We start from the raw sequence: 22,962 nt of genomic DNA, 5'->3' as shown, positions 1-22,962 counted from the left end.
TAATCAGAGGAAGGGAAAGAGGAGGGTTAGCTCAAATAATACAAGTTTTCAAAAATGAGCAGGGCTAGGTTCTTAACTATCAAACCAAGGTAATTTGAATATAGTAATAGTAATGGAGTTGGCAGAGATAGCACTAAGAAAAATTACTGCACAAACATTAGGGGAAACACAACTGAACACAATTTATTGTACTACTATAAACTGTAGTGTTTTTCAACCTTATATCCCAGTAAGTCGAGACTGCTCAGTAAACTGGTCTCACAGCAATCACACTGAACAAAACCACTGCCACACATTTGTGATGACAAATCCAGTGTCAGACCCATTCTTGAGACACCAAATTCCTACTCATCTTTCATTTCCTTCCTTCCTATGGAGATATTCCTATGGTGACATTCCCATCATCTATTCTCCCTTGTTCAGGAAATAGTCTGGTTATTTTCCAGTTTGAACTTCTTGCAAAGTGCATTATCTTCAGCAACAGTCTCTTCTACCCATTCACTCTCTACTTCAAGCACCCAGAAAGATTTCTTCCTTTGGATTGGCCTTATTTCCCTCTGTTTCTGTCTTCTGTTTCCATATAATCCTAACTTTATCTAGGAACACCATATGCCCAAACCTAAAGAGGGCCAAACAAATCATACATTAATGGCATTTTTGGAGTTCCACAAAGCATAGACTCTTCATCTTCATGTAGTGGCCCTACCTGCCACATGGAATTGACATAGAAAAAATAAGTATTCTCTGTAGATGGTTTTATATTGTTGTATGAAAAAAAAAAAGCTGTCCTAAAGCCTTAGCACCTATAAGAGTCCATTAAACACCTATTGAGACAATACTTATAAATTAACTGACTATGCCTATAGGTTACTGTTAAGCATATGGCACAAAAGCATCCAAATAAATATTTTCTAAATGAGAGTTCCAGGCCTGACATCATTAAATCCTTGTGTCCACTTCCCTCTCTCTTATTGCTCTCTACCCACCGGTCTCGCAACTTTAATCAGTCATAGGCTTTCATATTCCCCTGAAATCCACACAGTTGCTTATCTCCGGGCCCCTGTCAGGAACACCATAACCCCCTCATCCTTTTCCACTTGAAACACACCCTCTTTGGTCTCCTTTGTCTGCCTCTGACAACATGCCCCTTTTTGAAAATTCCATGTCTGCTGCCTCCCCCATCTGCCTTCCCCAGGCTCAGGCAGAATGCCTGACTCTTCCTCTGTGCCCCACTCTCCATTGTTCATGTGCTATTCCAACTCCCAAATACATTTCCTTATTTAACTGACTTAAGTCCTCCATTAGCTTTCTGGAGAACAGGACAGTATCCTGGGGAGAGAGAATAAAAGAGGAGAGAAGGAAGTATGAAATGCTGAATATTCAAACACACATACAAATATAGAAACGCTCATTCCTTTTTCTCCTGCATATCTCAAAAGTCCTCTCCCCCCGACGTCTCTATCCTTAGCTCATGCTCTCGGCACTGCTCCCCTGAATTCTTACATAACTTACTCCGTTTTTACCAAGTAGGGTTGTGTGAGCCACTGGGCAGGCTGCAACTGACCTGAAATACTCAGCCATATTGGGGGTAAGAAGAGCAGAGGCCAAATACAGTCCAAACTTGCTCCCAAGATCCGGGTTGAAGGGACACTATTTGATCATTTGTCTACCTACAGGGGACACATTTTTCCAACCCATAAGTTGTTGTTTTTCTAATTCTCATAGGAGATATATATGTACATATACCAGCAACATATATGCCAGCAACATAGCTCTGTTTCCAAACACTCTTCACCCTGTAGCCAGAATCTTTCTAAAGCACAAATCTGATCTTATCATTCTTCTCTTCAAGACTTTCCTATGAATCCCCTTTGCACTCAAGAGTGAGGATCAGGCCCCAGGAAATGACTGATGATGATTTTCCTGTTCTACCTCTGGCTTCACTCCAGAGTACTACCTGCTCCAGCTACTGCTTCTCACATTATAAACACTGGGCCCCAACTGCCCGCTCTTGATTTTCACAGAATCTCTCATTCCCAGTCTGTCAGGTGCTTTTCACTCTCTGGGAAAGTGCCCTCTACTATACTCTATGTCCACTTTCTACAGTCACATGATGATTCACTTCCTCCTTCAGATCTTAGCTATGTCGCTCCCTTGGGAAGCATTCTCTAACTACTCCAGTCCCCTTTCTGAGAGGGTAAACTTCCTCTCACATCACCTCACTCTCACACCTGGGTAACACTTAATCCTCTGTGCTTGACAATTTACTTATTTTCATTTTTCCTCCAGACGGCGAGTTTCTAGAAAGTAGGAGACAATCTCTTATCATGACATCCCCAATTTCTGTGTTCCAGGCTATTTATTCATAAACAAATACTTGTAACAGCATGAACTCTGTCTTTTCCAGGGTATCAATTATAGGAATCACTGCTGGAGATGAGAAAAAGGTCACAAAAAAAGAACTGGAAAAATGGTATGGTATAAACTTAAGTTATAGAAATGAAATATTTTTTAAAGATTTATTTTATTTAGTTAGGCACACAAGAACTAAGGTGTAGGCCAGAGGTGTGGGAGGTGAGAGGATTCATCAGAGACAGAGTTGGAAGCAGAACAGGCAGATCTACTGAAATACACTGCTGAGGGGAGCAGAGGGCAAGACAGGAGAGATCTGCTGGGTCAAGTGGGTTAGCTCCCTGGCCGGGGATTGAACTAGTGCTGCAGTGGCTGCCAATAACTTCATAGTACTGAGACTTAATCCCTTGCACCACCAGGGAGGCCCAGGAATGAAATATCTTAACATTAGATAAACATGCTGAGTCACCCCTCTAATGAGGAAAAAACCCTGATCAATATCCTCATAGTTATGGTAATAATTAACAGACTTAACATGTATTCTGCATTAATCCCCCAACGATCTTCAACCTCTCTTTAGATTGAGAAAAGTTTTATATGAATTTCCTTCTTCCTAATTTCTTTCTCCAAAATAATTCATATCAAGTAAATTTTTCAAATTTATTTGTCCCAAAGGTAGATAAGGAAATTCTTTACAAAGAGGATTAGAAATTCTACAAGAGATAATAAACAGTTAAAGGAATATATTGGTCTCCAGTTTCAAGGGGGTCCTTGTTCATACTCCATGAAGCATCACACTTTCTGTGCCACTACCAACAAGTGGGAGGGGGCAACTATTAGAAATATTTGTCTGTTTTCCCCAGACGACCTCATCCACTGTCAGAAAGGAAGCTTTTTGTGATTTTGGGGGCAAAAATTAAGGATTTCTTTTTTGCCAGAAAAGTTTCTGGCACATGCCTTGAAGAGAGCATTTCCAGTTTTATTGAGGAAGTAATAGCGCCTCCTCAAAATAACCTAGATAGCCCCCAAACACTAGAGGATATCTGAGACTCCTGTTTCTCCAGTATCTCAAAAGCCTTAGGCGAGCTTTTGTTTTGGCGCTGTGATATGTCATTATTTTGGTTAAAATAATGATTATTCACTAATTCAGACTATCAGTCAAAAGCAATTTCCTGAGCACCAATTCTATGGAATGGGAGCACACTCGGGTTTGTTTGAGACCCAGAGACAGATTTCGGGGAGGCACAGTGAACAGTAGGAAAGGAAATCAGCAAGGGGAGCAGGGCAAGACACCTAGGAAATGTCTGCTGATACCCAGTTCCCAACGCCCTCCAGGTAATCTCCAGTGTAACAGCTCCATCCAGAATCTTTTACAACATTCATTCTATGAATGTACAATAATACAAGCTTTTTCTGAGGGAATGGAAAGAGGTATGATTGCAGCCTACTCGGCAGAGTCTGGAACACAAGTGATAAACTCTCCATCTTGGCAATGTTGCCTGTTCATAACTTCACATTGTGTTCTCCTATCTAACTTCTTAGTTTTAAGATATTTTATATTATTCTAGTTTCAGTTCGCCTTTGAGCTTCTGATAAGTCTTGGCTCCTTTTGCCATACCTAGACATTTGTGAGTCACCACTGCAACTCCTAAACTCACCCTATTTCTCCTTTTATTTATTTTTTTAAATAAAGATTTTTTTTAAAGATTTATTTATTTATTTATTTATACAAGCACTGGGCACAGTCAGAAGTGAGGTAGGGTGAGAGGATTCACCAGAGCCAGAGCAGGGAACAGAACAGGCAGACTGATGAACTACACTACTGAGGGGAGCAGTGGGCATGGCAGGCGAGGTCCCACTGCGCGCCATATGGGACGCTCGCCGTTGGCTGGGGATTGAACCAGCGCTGCAGAGACTGCAGGCAGCTTTGCAACTCAGCCCTCAATCGCTGTGCCACCAGGGAGGCCCTCTCCTTTTATTAAAAGATTATCTTCACTGGATGGTTTCACTTATGTGTGCAATAGAGAGAAACCAAACAAAGGGTCAAATACAAACCTGGAAAGCTGACAACAGATTTAAGGCATCCAGGAGCAGAGGAGGAGAAGGAGGGAGAGACAGAATGGATGAAAATGGGGGAGTGGGAAGAGCACAATGACTATATTGGAGGACTATGGGCGGTTTGGGAAAACTATGGTGACCACACACGAGGGGAGAAATTTTATACTGTCAAAAATTAACAGGATGTAAGAAGAAGGTACTTTGTTTGAAAAAAAAATAAATATATTATTTTCCTTACAAAACACATTACCTTAATGTGGACTGATTAACAATTCATGGACTCTGGGGTCAAAATGCTGAGTGATTTTGGCAAGTTACTTAACCACTGTATGCCTCAATACAACAAAATTTGGACTTGCCTTAGAGTTGCTATGAGGAATACATGCGGGTATATCTATGTTTCTAAGCATATGTTTTTTATCCTCTGCCTCAAAGGTAAATGGAAAACTATCAGACATTTGATATTTATATCAAAACATAAAAATATTGCAGGTTTTCCAATTGCATTTTTAAAAACTTAAAAGTTAAAAAGATATTCTAATCTTTATCAGATATTTTAGAATTTGCTCTAATGACTTGATTCTATGAAAGCTTCTGAAATTTATCAAAATCTTTTAAAGTCATTCAGACACAAAATCAAAGTGATCTAAGTCTCCAAATTAAATTATCCAAGCTGGTATTATTTACATTTAACAAAATTACATTATTTATACACTTGGTAAATAATTTAACGATGAAAAACAATGTAAAACTGAGAAATACAACTAACATCACTGTTTTTATTAATTTTATTGTCAATTTTTATTAATTTTTTATCTCTGAATCAGAAAATAGCAAGCATTATGTGTATGCTTGGAAATTAGCCTAAATTAGAAAATATGACCCAAGAGAAAATGTGCAATGTATGTTATAAAAAGGTCTGAAACCTACTTTGACTCCAAATCACCTTTACAAAAAACAGGCAATAAAATGATTATGAATAAACTGAAGCCGAGAATTTCTGTATATTCAAGATTGACCTTTATTCTGTCAATATCTCCGTAACTAGGCAACCCTGATGATGTTTAGGACTATAGGTATATATTGAGACAAAGTGACAGAAAAGTCTCTTTAATAAATCATTATTTGGGCCAGGAACAACTTGAAAGACACAATGGAGTTATTCAGAAGTTTTGCCTTCCTCTTTGTCCTACACCTGCTGCAGGGATACAATACTTCTCTTGTTCGACTGAATGACAATGGCTATGAAGACATAGTCATTGCTATTGATCCAGCTGTGCCAGAAGATGAAACATTAATTGAAAAAATAAAGGTAAGGAAGTAATGGAATTTCTTTCTTTTGACTATCAAAAAGGGAAAAAAAGTTAGTAGTTAATAATTAAGGAAAGTTCTGAATGTTGCAGGAAGTTTAAAAGCAGTGTGGTGAAGTGAAGAAAATGCTGGAATGGGCAGCAGGAATTGGAGGACCTAGGCAGATTTATGCCTTGTCTCACCATTAGACCAAACACAGAGAACAGGATTCTCTGATTCTCAATTTCTTCATGTAATGAGCAGCTGGAGTCATCTGTTCTTTTTTTATATGGAATAAACAAAGAATTAAATATTGTATTATGAAAAATATCAAATATTTACAAAAATCAAAAATGGTATAATGAATTACCCACTTCAACAATGATCAATAATTTGCCATTCTTGCTTCAGCCATCCCACATCTAATCCTTTTGTTTAAATTGTTTCTTTTTTCATTCTTTGGGGTTTTTTTTTTTAAGTTACATGTATTGAGATAATGATGATTTACATCACGGTGTATGTTTTAGGAATATAGGTTTCCATCTCTACAATTGCATGTTATTTTACCACATGCACCACCCAAGACCCCCCCATATTACTCCATTAGATTCCCCATCCCCTTGACCCATCCCTCAACCTCCCACTTCTGGTAGCCTCAGTCATAGTCCAATGTGATGTTACCCCTCCTGTTTTCATCCCTACACCTCTTCCTCTCCCTTCTTTTAATGCATTGCTAGATCCAGTTTGCTATGATTTTATTGAGGAATTTTGCATCTGCTTTCATTAGGGATATTGGCCTGTAGCTTTCTTTCTTTTTGTTGTCTTTGTTTGGTTTTGGTATTAACACAATGTTGGCTTCATAAATTGTATCCGGAAGTATCCCTTCTTTCTCAATTTTTGAAAGAGTCTGAACATGATAGGAATTAGTTCGTCTTTGAAAGTTTGGTGGCACTCACTTGCAAAGTGATGGGTTCCTGGACTTTTGGATTTGGGGGGAGTTCTGATTACTGTTTGAATTTCCTTGCTTGTGATTAGTTTGTTCAGGTTTTCTTTTTCTTTCCCTATTATATGTTGGATGATTGTATAATTCAAAGAATCTGTCCATTTTGTCTAGGTTGTTGAACTATGACATATAAATGTCCATAGTAATCACTGATTATCCTCTGAATTTCTGCAGTGTTGTAATTTCTCCTTTTTCATTTTTTGACCCTATTTATTTGAGCTTTTCCTTCATTTTCTTAGTAAGCCTAACTAGAGCTTTATCTATATTGTTTATTTTTTTCAAAGAACCAGTTTTTTGTTTCATTGATTTTTGAACTGTCTCTTTGGATTTCTATTTCATTTAGTTCTGCTCTGATTTTTATTATAGCCTACCTTCTACTGACCTTTGGATTTTTTATTCTTATTTTTCAAGTTCCTTGAAATAAGATACCAGATTGTTAATTTGGGCTATTTCTGTCTCTTTTTTTATAGATTTACTTATTTATGCATACAAGAACTGGGGTCTAGGCCAGATGTGGCGGGGGGGAGATGGGCGAGAGAATTCAACAGAGACAGAGTGGGGAGCAGAACAGGCTGACCTACTGAAACAAACTGTTGAGGGAAGCAGCAGGCAAGACAGGAGAGGTCTGCTGTGCCATGTGGGTTAGCTCCCTGGCCAGGGATTGAACTCATGCTGCAGTGGCTGGTGGGAGCTTGATAGCTCTGAGACTTTAACCCCCACACCACTAGGGAGGTCCTATTTCTGTTTTTTGATATGGACCTGTATTACCATATATGTCTCTCTTAGTACTTCTTTTGCTTTGTCCCTAAGTTTTGGAGGATATTTTTCCTCATTATCGTTTACCTCAAGGTATTTTTTTGATTTCTCCTTTGATTTCTTCATTAACCCAGTGATCTTACAATAGAATGTTTTTCAGTTTCCACATATTAGAGAATTTCCTTGTTTTCTTATTGTAGTTGATTTCTAGTTTGATAACTTAACAGAGAAGATACTTGCTATGACTTTAATCTTCATAAATTTCTTAACACTGATCTTGTGATACAGTATGTAGTCAATTCTGGAGAATGACCCAGGTGTACTTGAGAAAAATGAATATTCAGCTTTTTGTGGGTGCAGTACCTTATATATGTCTATTAAATCCATGTGATCTAGTTCTTTATTTGGGGTAATTTTTTCCTATTTATTTTCTGTCCCATTGATCTGCCCATTGGTGAGAGTGGGGTGCTGAAGTCTACAATCACATATGTATTTCCTCCAATGTCTGTTTTCAGTTTCAATAGTAATTGTCTAATGTATTTTGGTGCTATTGTTTGGGGAGTAAATATTGAGTGTTAAGTCTTCCTGTTGTATTTTTCCCTTAATCATTATATAGTGTCCATCCCGGTCTCTTGCTACCTTTTAAAGTTGGAAGTCTGTTTTTCTGATATATAAGTATGGCTATCCCTGGCTTTCTTTGGGTGTCATTTGCTTTTAAAATTCTTTTCCAGGGCCTCCCCTGGTGGCGCAGCGGTTGAGCGCTGGGCTGCGAAGCTGCCTGCAGCCTCTGCAGCACCAGTTCGGTCCCCAGCAGCCAACAAGGGTCCCACATGGTGTGACAGACCTCTTCTGCCGCGCTTGCTGCTCCCCTCAGCAGTGTATTTTGTCAGTCTGCCTGTTCTGTTCCCCGCTCTGGCTCTAGTGAATTCTCTCACCCTCCTGCGCTTCTGACTGTACCCAGTGCTTATATAAATAAATAATCTTTAAAAAATAAAAACCACAATGAGATACCTGTTTTTTTAAAAAAAAAATTGTTTTCCATCCCTTTACTTTCAGTCTATTTTTATCTATGGTGTTTAGTTGTGTTTCCTGGAGACAGCAGATGGTTGGATTCTGTTTCTTGATCAAACACAATATTCTGTGGCCTTTCATTGGGGAATTTAGCCCATTTACATTTAGAGTAATTATTGCTGTATGAAAGTTTGCTACTGCCATTCTGCTCTTAGTTTTGTTGTTCTCTTTAATTGCTTGTTCAGTTGTTTGTGTTTATTCCTCTCTTTGGTTTAAATAGTAAGGTTTCTTTCAATATTTCTTCGAGAGGGGATTTGGTACTTATAAACTCCCTAAGAATCTGTTTAAAAAGTTCTTTATTTCTCCCTCATATCTGAAGGATAGCCTTATAAGATAGAGTATTCTTGGTTGGCAATTTTTATCTTGGAATTTTTTGAGTATGTCACTCCATCCTCTTCTTGCGCATAGTGTTTCTTCAGAGAAGTGTTATGTTAGGTTAATTGGGGTTCCTTTACAGGTTATCTGTTTCTTCCCCCTCATCAGCTTCATTATTTTTTTCTTTGTCTTGGACTCTTGAAAGAGTTACTACTATAGATCTTGCTGTAGATCTCTTTTGGTTTAGGTAATTTATTGATCTTTTGGCTTCCTGTATTTGTATGTTCATTTCCTTCTTCAAGTTTGGAAAGTTTTCTTCCATTATTTCTTAAAATAATTTTTCAGTTCCTTTCTCTTCCTCTTCTTTTGGGATGCCTATGAATCTTATATTTCCTTTACTCATGGTATCAGATGACTCTCAAAGTGTTTCTCTATTTTTTTCCCTTTGTATCACTATTCCTTTTCAATTTTGTCTCTTACCTCATTTGCATCTTCAAGCTCATTGATTCCTTCATTTATTTGGTTTATTTACTTCCTTGTTTTTTCCCAAATTTTTCATCTCTTCCATTGATCTCTTTACTTTTTTCACATCTTGTAACTTCTTAGAGTTTCAATTTTGATCTTCTATTCATTGATTGCTTTTCTCATACCATTCGTTTGCTTTTCTGAGTTTTCTTGAGTATCTCTAAACTTTTTCTGAGTTTTCTTTATATAGTTCCAATTCTTTGATTTTCTCAATTATAACAGTTTTGAACTCTACATCTGATAGGAATAAAAGCTCTTCCATGTCTTTGTAACTTGGTTCTAAAAATTTCTTTTCTCTTTGAGTTGTGTTGTTCCCTGGGGTAATTATTGACCATTTGTGTTTTTTCTCTCTCCCCATGGTTTGTTTGCATTTGTTCCTTTGTATTTGGGGCTTTTGTTGTTTGAGGGTCCTCCTCTCCCATTGTTCTGGGCATTTACTGTTTGGTGAGCAAGAAAGCCGAGGCCTTGTAGGGTACAGTCTTGTGCTGGGAGTTCACCCTGAGGCCGGATGGGCCTGGATCTGGACATCTGCTGGCATCCAAGGTTAGGCAGGAGGCAAGGCCAGGCCAGGGTGTCTGATTCTCACCCCGAGGCAGTGGGCTGGTCAGCATCTGGGAATCCATGTGGTGGCATTGGGGTCTGGGTAGGCAGGGGGGCTGGACTGGTTTGCAGGCCTTTCAGCTCACCAGAGGCAGGCAGTAGGCTGGTCAGGGGTCTGGGATTAATTTGGGTGTCTGGCCTAAATACAACTGCTCTTTAAAACGACTTATTGAATGCTTCTGGCATATCTGAGGGAGAACAACAGTGAATATAAATTCATTTGCTTTTTTTTTTTCATATGCCACACTAGAGAAAAATTATAGTGCCTGTTTTTCTCTTTCTGATTTATTTCATTTCACACAATCCCCTTAAGGTTTAACCATGTTGTAAATGGCAATATTTCATCTTTTTCATATCTAAGTAGTATTCCATTGTGTATGTAAAGCACCTCTTTATCCATTCATCCAGAGTTGGGTACTTAGTTGTTTCAATAACTTGGAATAGTGCTGTAGTGAACATAGAAGTGCATATATCTTTAGGAATTAGTGTTTTCATATTCTTTGGATAGATACTTACAAATGAATTTCTGTATCACATAGAAATTCTATTTTTAATTTTTGAGGAAACTTCATAATGTTTTTTATGATGTCTGCACTGATTTACATTCCAACAGTGTATGAAGGTTGCTTTTTCTCCACAACCATATCAACATGTTATTTCTTGCTTTTTGCTATAGAATACCTTCATAGGTATGAGATAATATCTCATTGTGGTTTTGAAATGTATTTCAGTTTTGGTATTTCAAATTGTAGATGCTTATTAGATATCTACACAGCTGGAGATAAGAATCTGAAGAGGGGGTGGAATCTGTGTAGAGATCAAAATTTTAGATGAGATTTCACACCATGAGAACAAATAAGTTCATTAGGTAGTACAGATGGAGAAGAAAAGGTTCAGGACTGACTGAACAAAATACTGTGATTTCTAAAGTTTCCAGCTATATGTCATTCCTAGAAATGAAGAGCATTGTGTTACAAGCATGTAAATTGCTTCTCCTGTCTCTGATAGAAACATCTACTCATTCCCTATATTCAATTACTTCATTACTAAGTCCTTATGGTGACTGTTCAACATTATGAATGATGTTATTATCCATCAGAAGATGATGGGAATGACCTGAATTGTGAGCAGATTCTTCTGTGGCTGATACTTACTACACATGTTTTATAATCTCTGGCCACATAACACTTTAATTTATTAATGTACTTTAAATGTGGGAAAGAGAAAGATTCTTTTACTGCAGAACACAAATTTGGATAGTATATAATAAAGCTAATTCTGAATAAAGCTTTGATGGCTTTTTCACATCCAGGAACAGCCAGTTTCAGACTTTTTTGAACCCTAGAAATCAGTATTTGAAAGGACTACTTGTAGGAGCAAAGAATTTGTCAAAATATCCCTCTATTTAACAGTAGAAAAGAAATTCATTAGTGGATATACCTGGATTAAAAAATGATTCCTGACACTACAGTTTTCTGCAACACCCTTACACTTACATTTCTTGCCTCTTGTGAAATCTTCAGAACAATGTTGTGCAGTATTATGAACCACATTTTACAGAAGAGGAAATTGGGTTCAGAAAGGTTAAATGACATGTCACTGGTCAAGCAAGTCAGAACTGAGATCAAGAGACAGTATAATGCTAAAACACACATGTTTTGGAGACAAACAGACTTGGCTTTCTGTCCTGGTTCTGAAAGAATTGACAAAGAAAAAATACTTTTTTGTGTAAAATTAATGAACCAAATGTGGTCTTAACTCAAATCCCAGGAATCCTGTATGATTAGATTAAAATTTATGATTGGATCATAATTTATGATGAGATGTTCAGTTTGCCTTGTTTGTGTTCTTGTTTCTTATTTGTGAGAGTATCTATTTTTTTTAACTCTGATATCTAAATGTCCTTTGATCCAATTGATATATAGAATTTCTGAGTAGGAATTTTATTTTTTTTATTTTTTTTAAAGATTTGTTTTATTTATACCAGAGCTGGGGTAAAGGGCAGAGGTGCGGGAGGGTGAGAGAGTTCACCAGAAACGGGGGGAGGGGGGGGAGGCGGCAGAATAGGCAGATGGACCGAAGACACTGCTGAGGGGAACAGCAAGCAAGACAGGACAGGTCTGCCCCACAATGTGGGTTGTTTCCTGGCCGGCCAGGAAATTGAAACCAGCACTGCAGAGGCTGCAGGGAGCTTCACAGCGCTGTGTTCAACCCCCTGCACCACTGGGGAGGCCCTGAGTAGGAATTTTAAAGGAATAGTGCAGAAATACTGTAAAAAAAAAAAAAAGCTTGTAGGAACCACTAACACGCCACAGTCAACTGTTAAAGGGTCGTACAATCCTTCAATGACTTTAGAATATACCACTAGCCAAGACAATTTCATAGAGCTACAAAGACTACAAATTAAATGGCATCACTGTACTTGTATTCTATACAACCCACACAATCATGTGTATTTACTATGCCATTCTAATCCATACCTCATTTTAAATCATCAACTCTAATAGTACATAGAGAGTCATCACTTCAAGGATAAGATGACATCTTGAGACCTAAAGACTGCAAGAGAGAGAGGGGTGGAGTGCAAAAAGAAAAAGAGAGAGATTCTTAGGAAACAAGTAGATTTTCTTCATCTGCTTTAGGCCAGGAGTGACCTCTTTTGGGACCTCCTTAGGGAACAATCCAAAGTCCTTTTCTTAATTTCAACTAGCATCCTGGGCTTTCAGTTCTCTGAATTCTAGCCTTCTGACATGATTCCATGCTCTGAATCCAAGGACTTTGGTGATCTCAGTATACATGAGTCAGAAGACTGGACTCTTAAAGAAAACAAGGAAGAGGATCCTGGAATTCTTAAAGAATAGCTCTATTTAGGGCTTATGTTAGCACAGAAAGAATCAAGGAGGAAACTTTACCTTAAAAAAAAAAAAAAACAGAATTAGAATGTTGCCAGCAATATAAAAAGTTTAATATCACCATACAACACCCAGGATTCCTCATATATTCAGTGGATTTTATCATGTAGAATGGATTACCATATGAACCTTTCACCCATCAATTTCCACTAGGAAATTTACACTAGGCAGTAAGTTCTACAGTGGGACTATTTCTCTTATTACTCACTGAATCTTTTAACGCAGGACACTGAGCAATTTAAGGTATTATTATTTTCAGCTCTACCTTTCCTATGAATTTTTTCATCACATCACTTCCTGGGCTCCAAGCATAGCCATTATGGTAGTGGGTGAGAGTATAATGATAAAACTCTCTTATGACATACCACTACTAACTGTTCTCCTCAGCTTGCATTAGTTAAGATTTTTCCTAACTATGACTTACTGTAAAGGCAACCCCCAGTTGCCTGACTGCATATGAAGTGAGCAGTTCATAATTCATTCGATCTTTATAGCAATATTAAAAATATAAAACTCTAGGGCCTCCCCGGTGGCGCAGTGGTTGAGCGCTGGGTTGCGAAGCTGCCCGCAGCCTCTGCAGTGCCGGTTCGATCCCCGGCTGCTCCCCGGCCACCAGAGGAGGGTCCCACATGGCGCGCAGACCTCTCCTGCCGCCCGCTGCTCCCCTCAACAGTGTACTTCAGTCCCTCTGCCTGCTCTGCTCCCCGCTCTGGCTCTGGTGAATTCTCTCACCCTCCCGCGCTTCTGACTATACCCAGTGCTTGTATAAATAAATAAATCTTTAAAAAAATATATATATATAAAACTCTATTTGAGACAGAGGAAAACTGAACTTCAGATGTTAAATAAATTGGTCAAGCTCTATTTCTCAGAAAGTGCTAATGCCAGTGTTAGAAAAAAAAAAGATGACTGTAAAGTCACTGTACAATAACCAGAGTATTATGGATTAGAATCAAGTCTAAATGCCTCCAAAGTCCATGCCCTTTATCATATCATACAATTTCTCTTCACACTTAACAAAAGCATTTGTCTTTTGATGTAGGATAATTAAAGACTAAAAGCTATTAAATATGTAAGATTAAACTAAGTGACAGATGGCAGAGTTGGAAGTCTGAAACAAAGATCTACTCACCATTCAGTTGATTTTTGTATTTGTGATTAAATGCAGGAAATCCTTTTGATGAACATTTAATTCACTCTTACTTGGTCATTCTCATGTATTTTTTTTTTCTCCTAAACAATAGGACATGGTGACTGAAGCTTCTACTTACCTGTTTGAAGCCACAGAAAAGAGACTGTTTTTCAAAAATATATCAATATTAATTCCTACTAGTTGGAAGGAAAACCCTCAGTACAAGAGGCCAAAACATGAAAGCTATGCACATGTGAGTCAAAAACTTTTCTTAAAAGATTATATTTTCTGCTGCTCCTCAATTTTGCTGCAAATTGATCATTTCAAAAAAATTTGGGCTAAATGTTATCATTTCTGTTTCTGATAGAAATGTTTAAAAATCTTTTTAAACATTCTCAGGCTGATGTTAAAGTTGCACCACCAACCCTCCCACGTAGAGATGAACCATATACCAAGCAGTTCACACAGTGTGGAGAAAAAGGAGAATTCATTCATTTGACTCCTGACTTTGTCCTTGGAAAAAAACAAAATGAATATGGACCAGCAGGTAGGTTGGTTGTAATCTAATAAGCAGCTTTGTATTCAGGTTAGGTGTACAATCCTTGGAACCAGAATCCTGAAGTTTAAATCCTGACTCCCCCTATTCATTAGCTGTCTGTCACCTGAGACAAGTGACCTAACCTCTCTGTTCTTATCCTCTACAAAATAGTGAATAGAGGACTTTCTACCTTATAAAATTGTTGGGAATATTGAACTAGAAATTCCTTGTAAGTGTATTCAGTATGGTGTCTACAGATTATGGGATAGCAATAATAAGTGCATTTCTTAAGGCATACTTTTCAGATTTTAATTTTCTAGTTCCCCACCATCAGATGGTAATCAATTGCATGCTGTCTTCCTGAAATGCAGATAAGTAATAAGCTGAAAAGAGCCAAAAGGTCAGTTCCCAGCCAAGAGAAAACACTCAAAAGCTGTCAGTTGCTAATATTATTATTCAACCTACTTGATTGAACCACATGAACTTGTCTTTAAGTGAATATTTTTACCTATAAAAATGGCAATTTCAAGTACTTCAGCTAAAGATTAAGATCTTTGGTTCAAATGAAATAAAGCACATTATTTTCATAAAAATTCAAATTGTTGTTGAAGAAGAGCCCAACTCACATGTAATTAATCAAGAAAATCTTCCTGAATCCACACACCCCAGGACCACCTCTCCCTCTTCCACTGCCCCTTCCATGAGTATTCACTGGTGTCTGGCCACACTCAATTAGTCCTGATCTTCTTCATTGCCTGGAGCTGTTCCCTACCCCAGTCTTAAAAGCTCTGTCATCTCACCCCAATATTACCCCTTCCCCATAGGTTAGCCTGACCTTTGTACCCTTCTAGGTAAACTCTTTCCCACCTGACATGTTTAGCAAAGTCAGTAATTTTAATTACAAGTATAAGTAGTTCAACTCCCTCACCACTCCTATCTAAAAGTTCCATTCAACTTGTGAAATCCTCAGTACCAAATTTCAACTAATTTTCCTTGAGTCTCTGCACTGAGGATTGTGAAAGAAAATTATAAAACTAATTGATAATATTATATAAATACATTTTCCACACTCAGTGAAGTCCTCAAAGCTACACAAAGATATTTTTTATTTGGAGCCTCCCTGGTGGCACAAGGGGTTAAGCATAGCACTATGAAGCTATCCACAAGCTCTGCAGCATGAGTTCCATCCCGGCTGGACAGGGAACTACCCATATGGCATGGCAGACCTCTCCTGTCTTGCCCGCTGCTCCCCTCAGCAGTGTATTTCAGTAGATCTGCCTGTTCTGCTCCCCACTCTCGCTGGTGAAACCTCTCACCCCCTGCACCTCTGGCTTACACCCCAGTTCTTGAATGCATAAATAAATAAATCTTTTTTAAAAAGATATTTTTTATTTGGCCCTCATCAGCTCCTTTCTCATCCCTATAGCAGCTGTTTCAAAACTTTTACCATTTTTCTCAAGATCTCCAGTTACTCTTTACATCTCATCAATCAACAGATGCCTTGATTGGAAAAAAGGAGACACTACCTTCTTCCTCTCTACTTCTAAACTTATATCTAGTTCATCTCCCCCATATCCACTCTTTTATAACAGGAGGATTTTTCCAATTTTTAAAGCCAATGTCTATGCTTGACCTCATTCTTTTCTCATACCCACAACCTAGAACTTGTCCATTATTGACAGTCTCCTCTTTTATGATAGGTATTTCTCCCATAATGTACTATATGTATTGATGTACTAAGCTCTAAAAGCAACATAGCTCTGGAAAAAAGAGAGTAGAAAAATATTCCTCAAATCATGGGAAAGATTGTTATAATAACAACTACTACAACAGCAACAACAGATACCTAGAATGACTATTTGGATAATATTAACTAGCCTCTCAGTTTTTCTGTGCCAGCAGGTAAATGTTAAAATATACACAAGAGTGGAAATACTATTAAAAGCAAAATGGCTACTGTAAACTCAGAAAATGTATATAGCAATAGAATTCTAAGACAGAGGGACTGCTTTTCAAAGGGGTATGACAGGAGAGGCAACCAGCCTCAGCCGAAAATGAAACAAGGCTGAGAGTGGAATTCTGTAAGAGAGCTGCTGGTGCAGGGAATTTTAAATTTTCTTATAATACACTAAATCCCTATTACATAATTGATATGAGGACTTTTTCTTCCACATCAAAGATCACAATTCTCCTAATATTTTGGCACATTTGCCTGGGAAATCTTAAACTGGTGTTTCTTTTTCTTTTTTTTTTTTTACAAACTGTTTATTTTCCATTAACCTTATTTCCACTTTCTGTTCAAGTCTCTGGAAGAACAGCTTAAGACCACTCAGTGGTTGTTCCCACCCACTCAGTGGCTTGAGCAGTGGGAGCTGCAGACCAGTCTTCAGTGGCAGGCTGGGTTAAACTGGTGTTTCTCAATAGGGATCAGTACCAAATTTCAACTAATTTTGAAATTTTGTTAATATGCAGGTTCTGACTCACTAAGTTCAAAGTAACTCTGAGATCCTTCATTTCTAACTAGGAGAAAATGCTATTACTCATCCAAGCACTATTCTTTGGGTGGCTAGCACTAAATGAAGAGGCAAACTCCACCACTATACTTACATTTTCTCATATGAGCTAGTTTGTATCACTGCAACATACTATGTAATAGAAGCAGACTATACTTCTTTCTTTCTTTTTTTTTTTTTTTTTGTGGGACACTCGCTGGCGGCCGGGAACAAACCGGCGCTGCAGAGGCCGCAGGCAGCCTCCCAGCCCAGTGCTCAACTGCTGCGCCACCAGGGGAGGCCCCAGACTATATTTCTTATCTCCCCTCCATCTCTATTTCCACAGATTTTACTCATTATTTTTAAAGCAAAAATTGTTAAAGATAAAAATCTTTTTTTTCTTCTTGAAATTTAAGCTATTGATTTAACCATATCGTTTTTTTTAAAGATTTATTTATTTATGCATACAAGAATTGGGGTACAGGCCAGAGGTACGGGCAGTGAGAGGATTCACCAGAGACAGAATAGGGAACAGAACAGGCAAATCTACTGAAATGCACTGTGGAGGGGAGCAGCGGGTGAGGCAGGGGAGGTCTGTTGTACCACGTGGGTAGCTCCCTGGCTGGCCAAGGATTGAACTCGTGCTGCAGAGGCTGCGGACAGCTTCACAGTTTCACAGTGCTGTGCTTAACCCCTTGTGCCAACAGGGAGGCCCGATTTAACCATATCTTTCCAAATACCTGAATCCTTTTTTTTAAAGGTATATGATTTAGTAAGTCTCTTTATCTCTAAGTAGCTCCATGTCAAAGACTATATCTTATTCATTGTATATTTTCTGGCACCTGATATGGTGATAAATGTATAGAATTTGTAATAGTAATGTATGTTATCTAATGACTACTAATTATGAACCAAGCACTTTAGTCAATTTAGTTCATCACCACAATTGCATATGATCTATTACAGTGTTTCTCAAATTCTTTATTACCACCCACCTATAGACATGTTTCAGGTGTTTTTCCTAATGTTCCACATGACATTTTAATACCACAGCTATACTACATACATGCTTATGTTGTTAAGCATTGAATTTAGAGAGATGCACACCATTATAATATCTAAGATTTTTTGACCCCAAGAACCAGTTGTGCTACTTTGGAAATCATCCCCAATTCAAAGTGCATTTTACAAATAAGAAATGGGCCATAGAAAAATTAAGTGACTTGTCCAAAGACACACAACAAAGATGAGGCAAGAAAAAGTGAATCAATAAAATAACAATTGAATAATTGGGTGGAAATAACAAAAGAATGAATGATAAAAAATGAATATTATGAACATTATATCTCATGAACTAAAAGGAGACTCACAGGCTAATGATGTTGTGTATGTCAGTCTCCTCTACTCCACAATTACAGATGCCCAAAGTCCAGTATATTTGGGCCATAGCAAGTACTCTAGAAATATATTATTGGGTTTAATATGTTCTGGAATGTGTAATATAATATAATATGCTCATATAATATAATATGCTCTTTATTTAAATATTATAAATGTTGATAGTTATTTAAAATATAAATATTTTAGGGAAAAATGTCTTTTAATAAGGAAGGAAACATAATGGACTATGTTGGTAGACTATGAGTGATTTGGTGGTGGTTGCACTGTGGTAGAAATACTTAATGGGGGTACCCAAATGTTACCTCAGTTGAAAAATAAAGAAATAATTTTTTAAATGTCTCTTAAAATATTTCAAGATGAGTCCTGTCACTGGAATGATGATTAAGTATTTGAAATCTTTTCCCGCAGGTCGAGTACTAGTCCATGAGTGGGCTCATCTCCGCTGGGGTGTGTTTGATGAGTATAATGAAGAGAAGCCTTTCTATGCTGCTAAGTCAAAAAAAATCGAAGCAACAAGGCAGGACCATTTATATTTTCATATATTACTTCAGGCTATTTGGTTTCTTTGAAATGCAGTCATTCATTTTGGTCCCAATATAGGTAACAGATGTTGTATCACAAAACAAAGCATTTAAGTTTTTAGAAAATAACCTTAAAGTGGTTAAAGTTGTTGTCCATTTACATCACAAAACTCTAAGAGTGTTTGGCAGTCAATTTGACATATATTTATACTTTTTAGTGTAGCTGGGAAACCCACTTGCACTGAATAGAGCTCTCTATAAAATTTTATAAAATATGGTTGAAGAAGAGCAAAATTATTTACACTATACAGTAATGAACAAAATTGTTAAGAAGCAGCACTAAATGTGGACTATTAAGAAACCAAAAATTTCAAGGAGCCAAACAGGAATTTCTTGGTAATTATAAAGTTCACTTTAAATATGAATCTTCACCAAGAGACAATCCTCATGGTTCTGAGATCAAGAGAGAAGAATGTTTGGTGGGAACTGGCTGAAAATTAGGTGCGATCAGCCTCATCATTAAATACCCTACCAAGCCTGAGGGCTTCTCACAAAAGTGCAAGTTGACAGATGTATGATTTCAGTGAAGAGCCTTCATCAGTCCCATTATACCACTTTCAAGGCATGTATTTTAAAGAATATTACAATGTTAGAAAATACTCCCCTAAATACATACATGTAGCTAATTCCCAGCAATAAAACATGTCTAAAATGTCCCCACCACTTTTCACTTTACAGTCTACTGACTTTGGCAACACCTCACTCTTAGTTTCCAACTACATATACTCCTTGACTAATCAAAACTCTCATGGTCATGTCATATCCCATTCTTAGAGGAAAGTTTCACAAGTTCTCCTCTAAATGCCATTAGTCCATTTACCACAAAAAGGCTTTCAGGAATGAGTGATGTTTAGAAAAAGGGAACCTCCAGTCATTTGGGCTTAAGGAAGAGAGAAGCAGCAGATTAACAGTAGTAGAGAACTCAGTCATTGTGTATATGTGGAGGTCCCATTTAAAATTTCAGATAACTGCTCTGATCGGAACTCTTAAACGTTGCTGTCAGAATATTATGTATACAGTATATGAACAAGAATACAAAAAAGAGTTCCTTGGTGGTAGATGTGGTGTAGTATTTGATTAATCGGAAGAGGTATGGGGCCTCTGCGGTGGCGCAGCGGGTTGAGTGCAGCGCTGTGAGGCTGTCTATAGCCTCTGCAGTGCGGGTTCAATTCCCCGCTGGCCAGGGAGATATCCACATGGTGTGGCAGACCTCTCCTGCCTCACCTGCTGCTCCCCTTGGCAGTGTATTTCGGTCCATCTGACTGTTCTGCTCCCCGCTCTGTCTCTGGTGAATCCCCTCACCCTCCTGCGTCTCTGGCCTGTACCCTGGTTCTTGTATAAATAAATCTTTTTTCAAAAAAAAAAGAGGCGTGAATCTATCCCTCTGAATGACACACAAGTGTTGTAAGTCAATGTAACCTGCAACAACAATGAAAGGCTAGTACTACAGTAAAGAAAAAAGGGATCATTGTCAATAGAAACACTTAAGATTCACAAATATGTTAATAGTTAGGTTGCCTGAAACTAACTGTCAAATATTTTCAGGTGTTCCATAGGTATCACTGGTCTCAACAGAATGCTTCACTGTCAAGGAGGTAGCTGTACAGGTAGTCCATGCAAAATTGACCCTACGACAAATCTGTACGAAAAAGGGTGTCAATTCTTCCCTGATCAAGATCAAACTGAAACAGCATCAATAATGTTTATGCAAAGTATTAACTCTGTAAGTACACCAGTTGTTCTTCCTATAATGTATCTATTGGTTCACAGAATCAAGGGTATAATGTCATATTTTTTAAATGTGTCCATGGTAGAGTTAAGAGTAAAACTGGACTTGGACTTAAGTAGGGAACTTAGCATAGTATATACATATATTGACTTTCAATGTTGCATACCTGAAACCCACATAATGCTATAGTACAATGATTTTTCAACAAAATAAAATATAGTTCCAGGTGATATGAGGAATGAGATGTATTACTATAGAGTACCTTGAACATTGGCTGGTACATAGTAAGCACACAACTAGTATTAAATATTATCATTATTATTATTATTATTACTGTCATTATTATTGAAAACTACATTGCTATATTGACTCCTCATTGAATAATATCTCACTTAATAAACAATTTTCATAATAGATTTTTAGTTTTTGTCAGGTGCATATTTGGAGTTTTAAGTGCGTCAATAAAAAATCATTTTCATCATACTAAATTCTAGATCAATGAATTTTGTACTAAAAAAAACCACAACCGAGAAGCTCCTACGCTACAAAACAAAATGTGCAATGCCAGAAGCACATGGGAGGTGATCAGTGCTTCTGAGGATTTTCAAAACACAATGCCTATGGTTGAACCACCCCCTCCACCTGTCTTCTCACTGCTGAGGGTCAGTGAAAGAATTGTGTGCCTGGTTCTTGATAAGTCTGAAAACATGAAGGTAAGTTTCACAGGTCTATTTTTCCTGCCTGCAGGGACTAATTGGCAATCCAATAGCTAAGAAGACTCTAAATGCTACCTGCATCTGGACTATTCTAAATTGTATAATGACATAAAGCTACATCACTTTCTGTAATCACAACATCAAGAGAGGCAGTGATATACGAAGGAAAGATGACAAAAGAGTTAAACAAAACTAATTGTTGCTTGTTTTCCAAAAATGCAGCATTTTTTTTTTAAAGATTTATTTGTTTTTATACAAGGCTGGGATACAGGCCAGAGGCACGGGAGGGTGAGAGGATTCACCAGAGACAAAGCAGGGAGCAGAACAGGCAGACGGACCGAAATACACTGCTGAGGGGAACAGTGGGCAAGACAGGAGAAGTCTGCCAGACCATGTGGGAATCTCCCTGGCCGGCCAGGAATAGAACAGAGGCTGCGGACAGCTTTCCAGTGCTGCGCTCAACCCATTATACCACTGGGGAGACCCCCCCCCAATAAAAAGGAGGATTTTACTCATGAGAATTTAGCTGAGCTTTAGTTGAGCTTTAGTCAGAAGGCTCAAAACCAGAGAAAATGGAAATGTCTTCTTACCTGGCCCCATTATCTACTAGAGATATTTAACAGATATGAGGCTAGAGTGAACTGGGAACTATTGAATTCTACATTCCAGGTGAAACCACAGGATCAAGTAAGAAAAATTTTAGTATAACTCTATCTTTTTTGACTACCTGTATTAATAGCCTCATTATTCTAAAAGACAGACAAAGAAAGCATCACAATGAAGAAGATATACCTAGGCCCAGTCATTCATTTCTACTCACATTCATTGAGTAGCAGGCTCTGAGAACAGAAATCTATATCCTTAAAGGGTCCAAAGTGTAACTCAGAAAATTTCCTCTCTCCATCCTCATCATATCATTAATTCACACATATTCTTCAAAGTTTGACTAAAAAAAAAAAAAAAACCTAGCAATTTATGCCAGGAGGAGGTGGGCTGGGCTACCAGACTTCTAGGCCGGGCTATGGACCAGTTTCCACAGTGATGTATGCAAACCCTATTATATTATATTAACATTACACATTTCTCTCACATTATATTGAAAACTCCTCAGGACGTGGGGCCAAGTATTTTTCATATTTATTCTATTACCTAGAACGGGGTTCATCACATACAGGCACTCAGTAAATAATGTTAAGATGCATGAACTACAAATAAGCAGTATAATATGATTAGGTACCCAGAAGAATGGCATATTTGGGGCAGAATGGAGCATGCTAAAAACCCAGAATAATATCCGCCACAAATAGGGGGTGAATGGTTACTAAAGAGGTCATAGGATGAAAAAGATGAATGAAATAATCCACAATAACACTGACTTAAGAAAGCGCAGGAAAATGCTAGATACTATCACACAGAAGAGCTCTAGGAAGTGTTGCTGTAGGATATAAAGTCCTAATTGGAAGAAGATGAAGTCTCCCCTAAATAAGATTC

The 22,962-nt window shown here is 37.8% G+C and overlaps 1 protein-coding gene across 1 annotated transcript in view; it reads left to right on the top strand.

The window, feature by feature from the left end:
* Nucleotides 1–5,563: 5,563 nt before the first annotated feature.
* The window catches only part of LOC119236773 (calcium-activated chloride channel regulator 4-like), a 36,101-nt gene continuing 18,702 nt past the window's right edge, over nucleotides 5,564–22,962 (top strand). The window contains exons 1-6 of the mRNA XM_037500747.1: nucleotides 5,564–5,722; nucleotides 14,127–14,267; nucleotides 14,414–14,561; nucleotides 18,854–18,962; nucleotides 20,572–20,749; nucleotides 21,250–21,468. Of these exons, the coding sequence (XP_037356644.1) occupies nucleotides 5,564–5,722; nucleotides 14,127–14,267; nucleotides 14,414–14,561; nucleotides 18,854–18,962; nucleotides 20,572–20,749; nucleotides 21,250–21,468 (954 nt within the window). The remainder of the gene's footprint in view (nucleotides 5,723–14,126; nucleotides 14,268–14,413; nucleotides 14,562–18,853; nucleotides 18,963–20,571; nucleotides 20,750–21,249; nucleotides 21,469–22,962) is intronic.

The sequence above is a fragment of the Talpa occidentalis genome, unplaced genomic scaffold (assembly GCF_014898055.3).
Source record: "Talpa occidentalis isolate TD23 unplaced genomic scaffold, MPIMG_talOcc4v2.1 talOcc4.9, whole genome shotgun sequence".
Classification (NCBI taxonomy): domain Eukaryota; kingdom Metazoa; phylum Chordata; class Mammalia; order Eulipotyphla; family Talpidae; genus Talpa; species Talpa occidentalis.
Note: the sequence above shows the minus strand (reverse complement) of the source record. Positions and strands in the feature narration are given on the sequence as shown.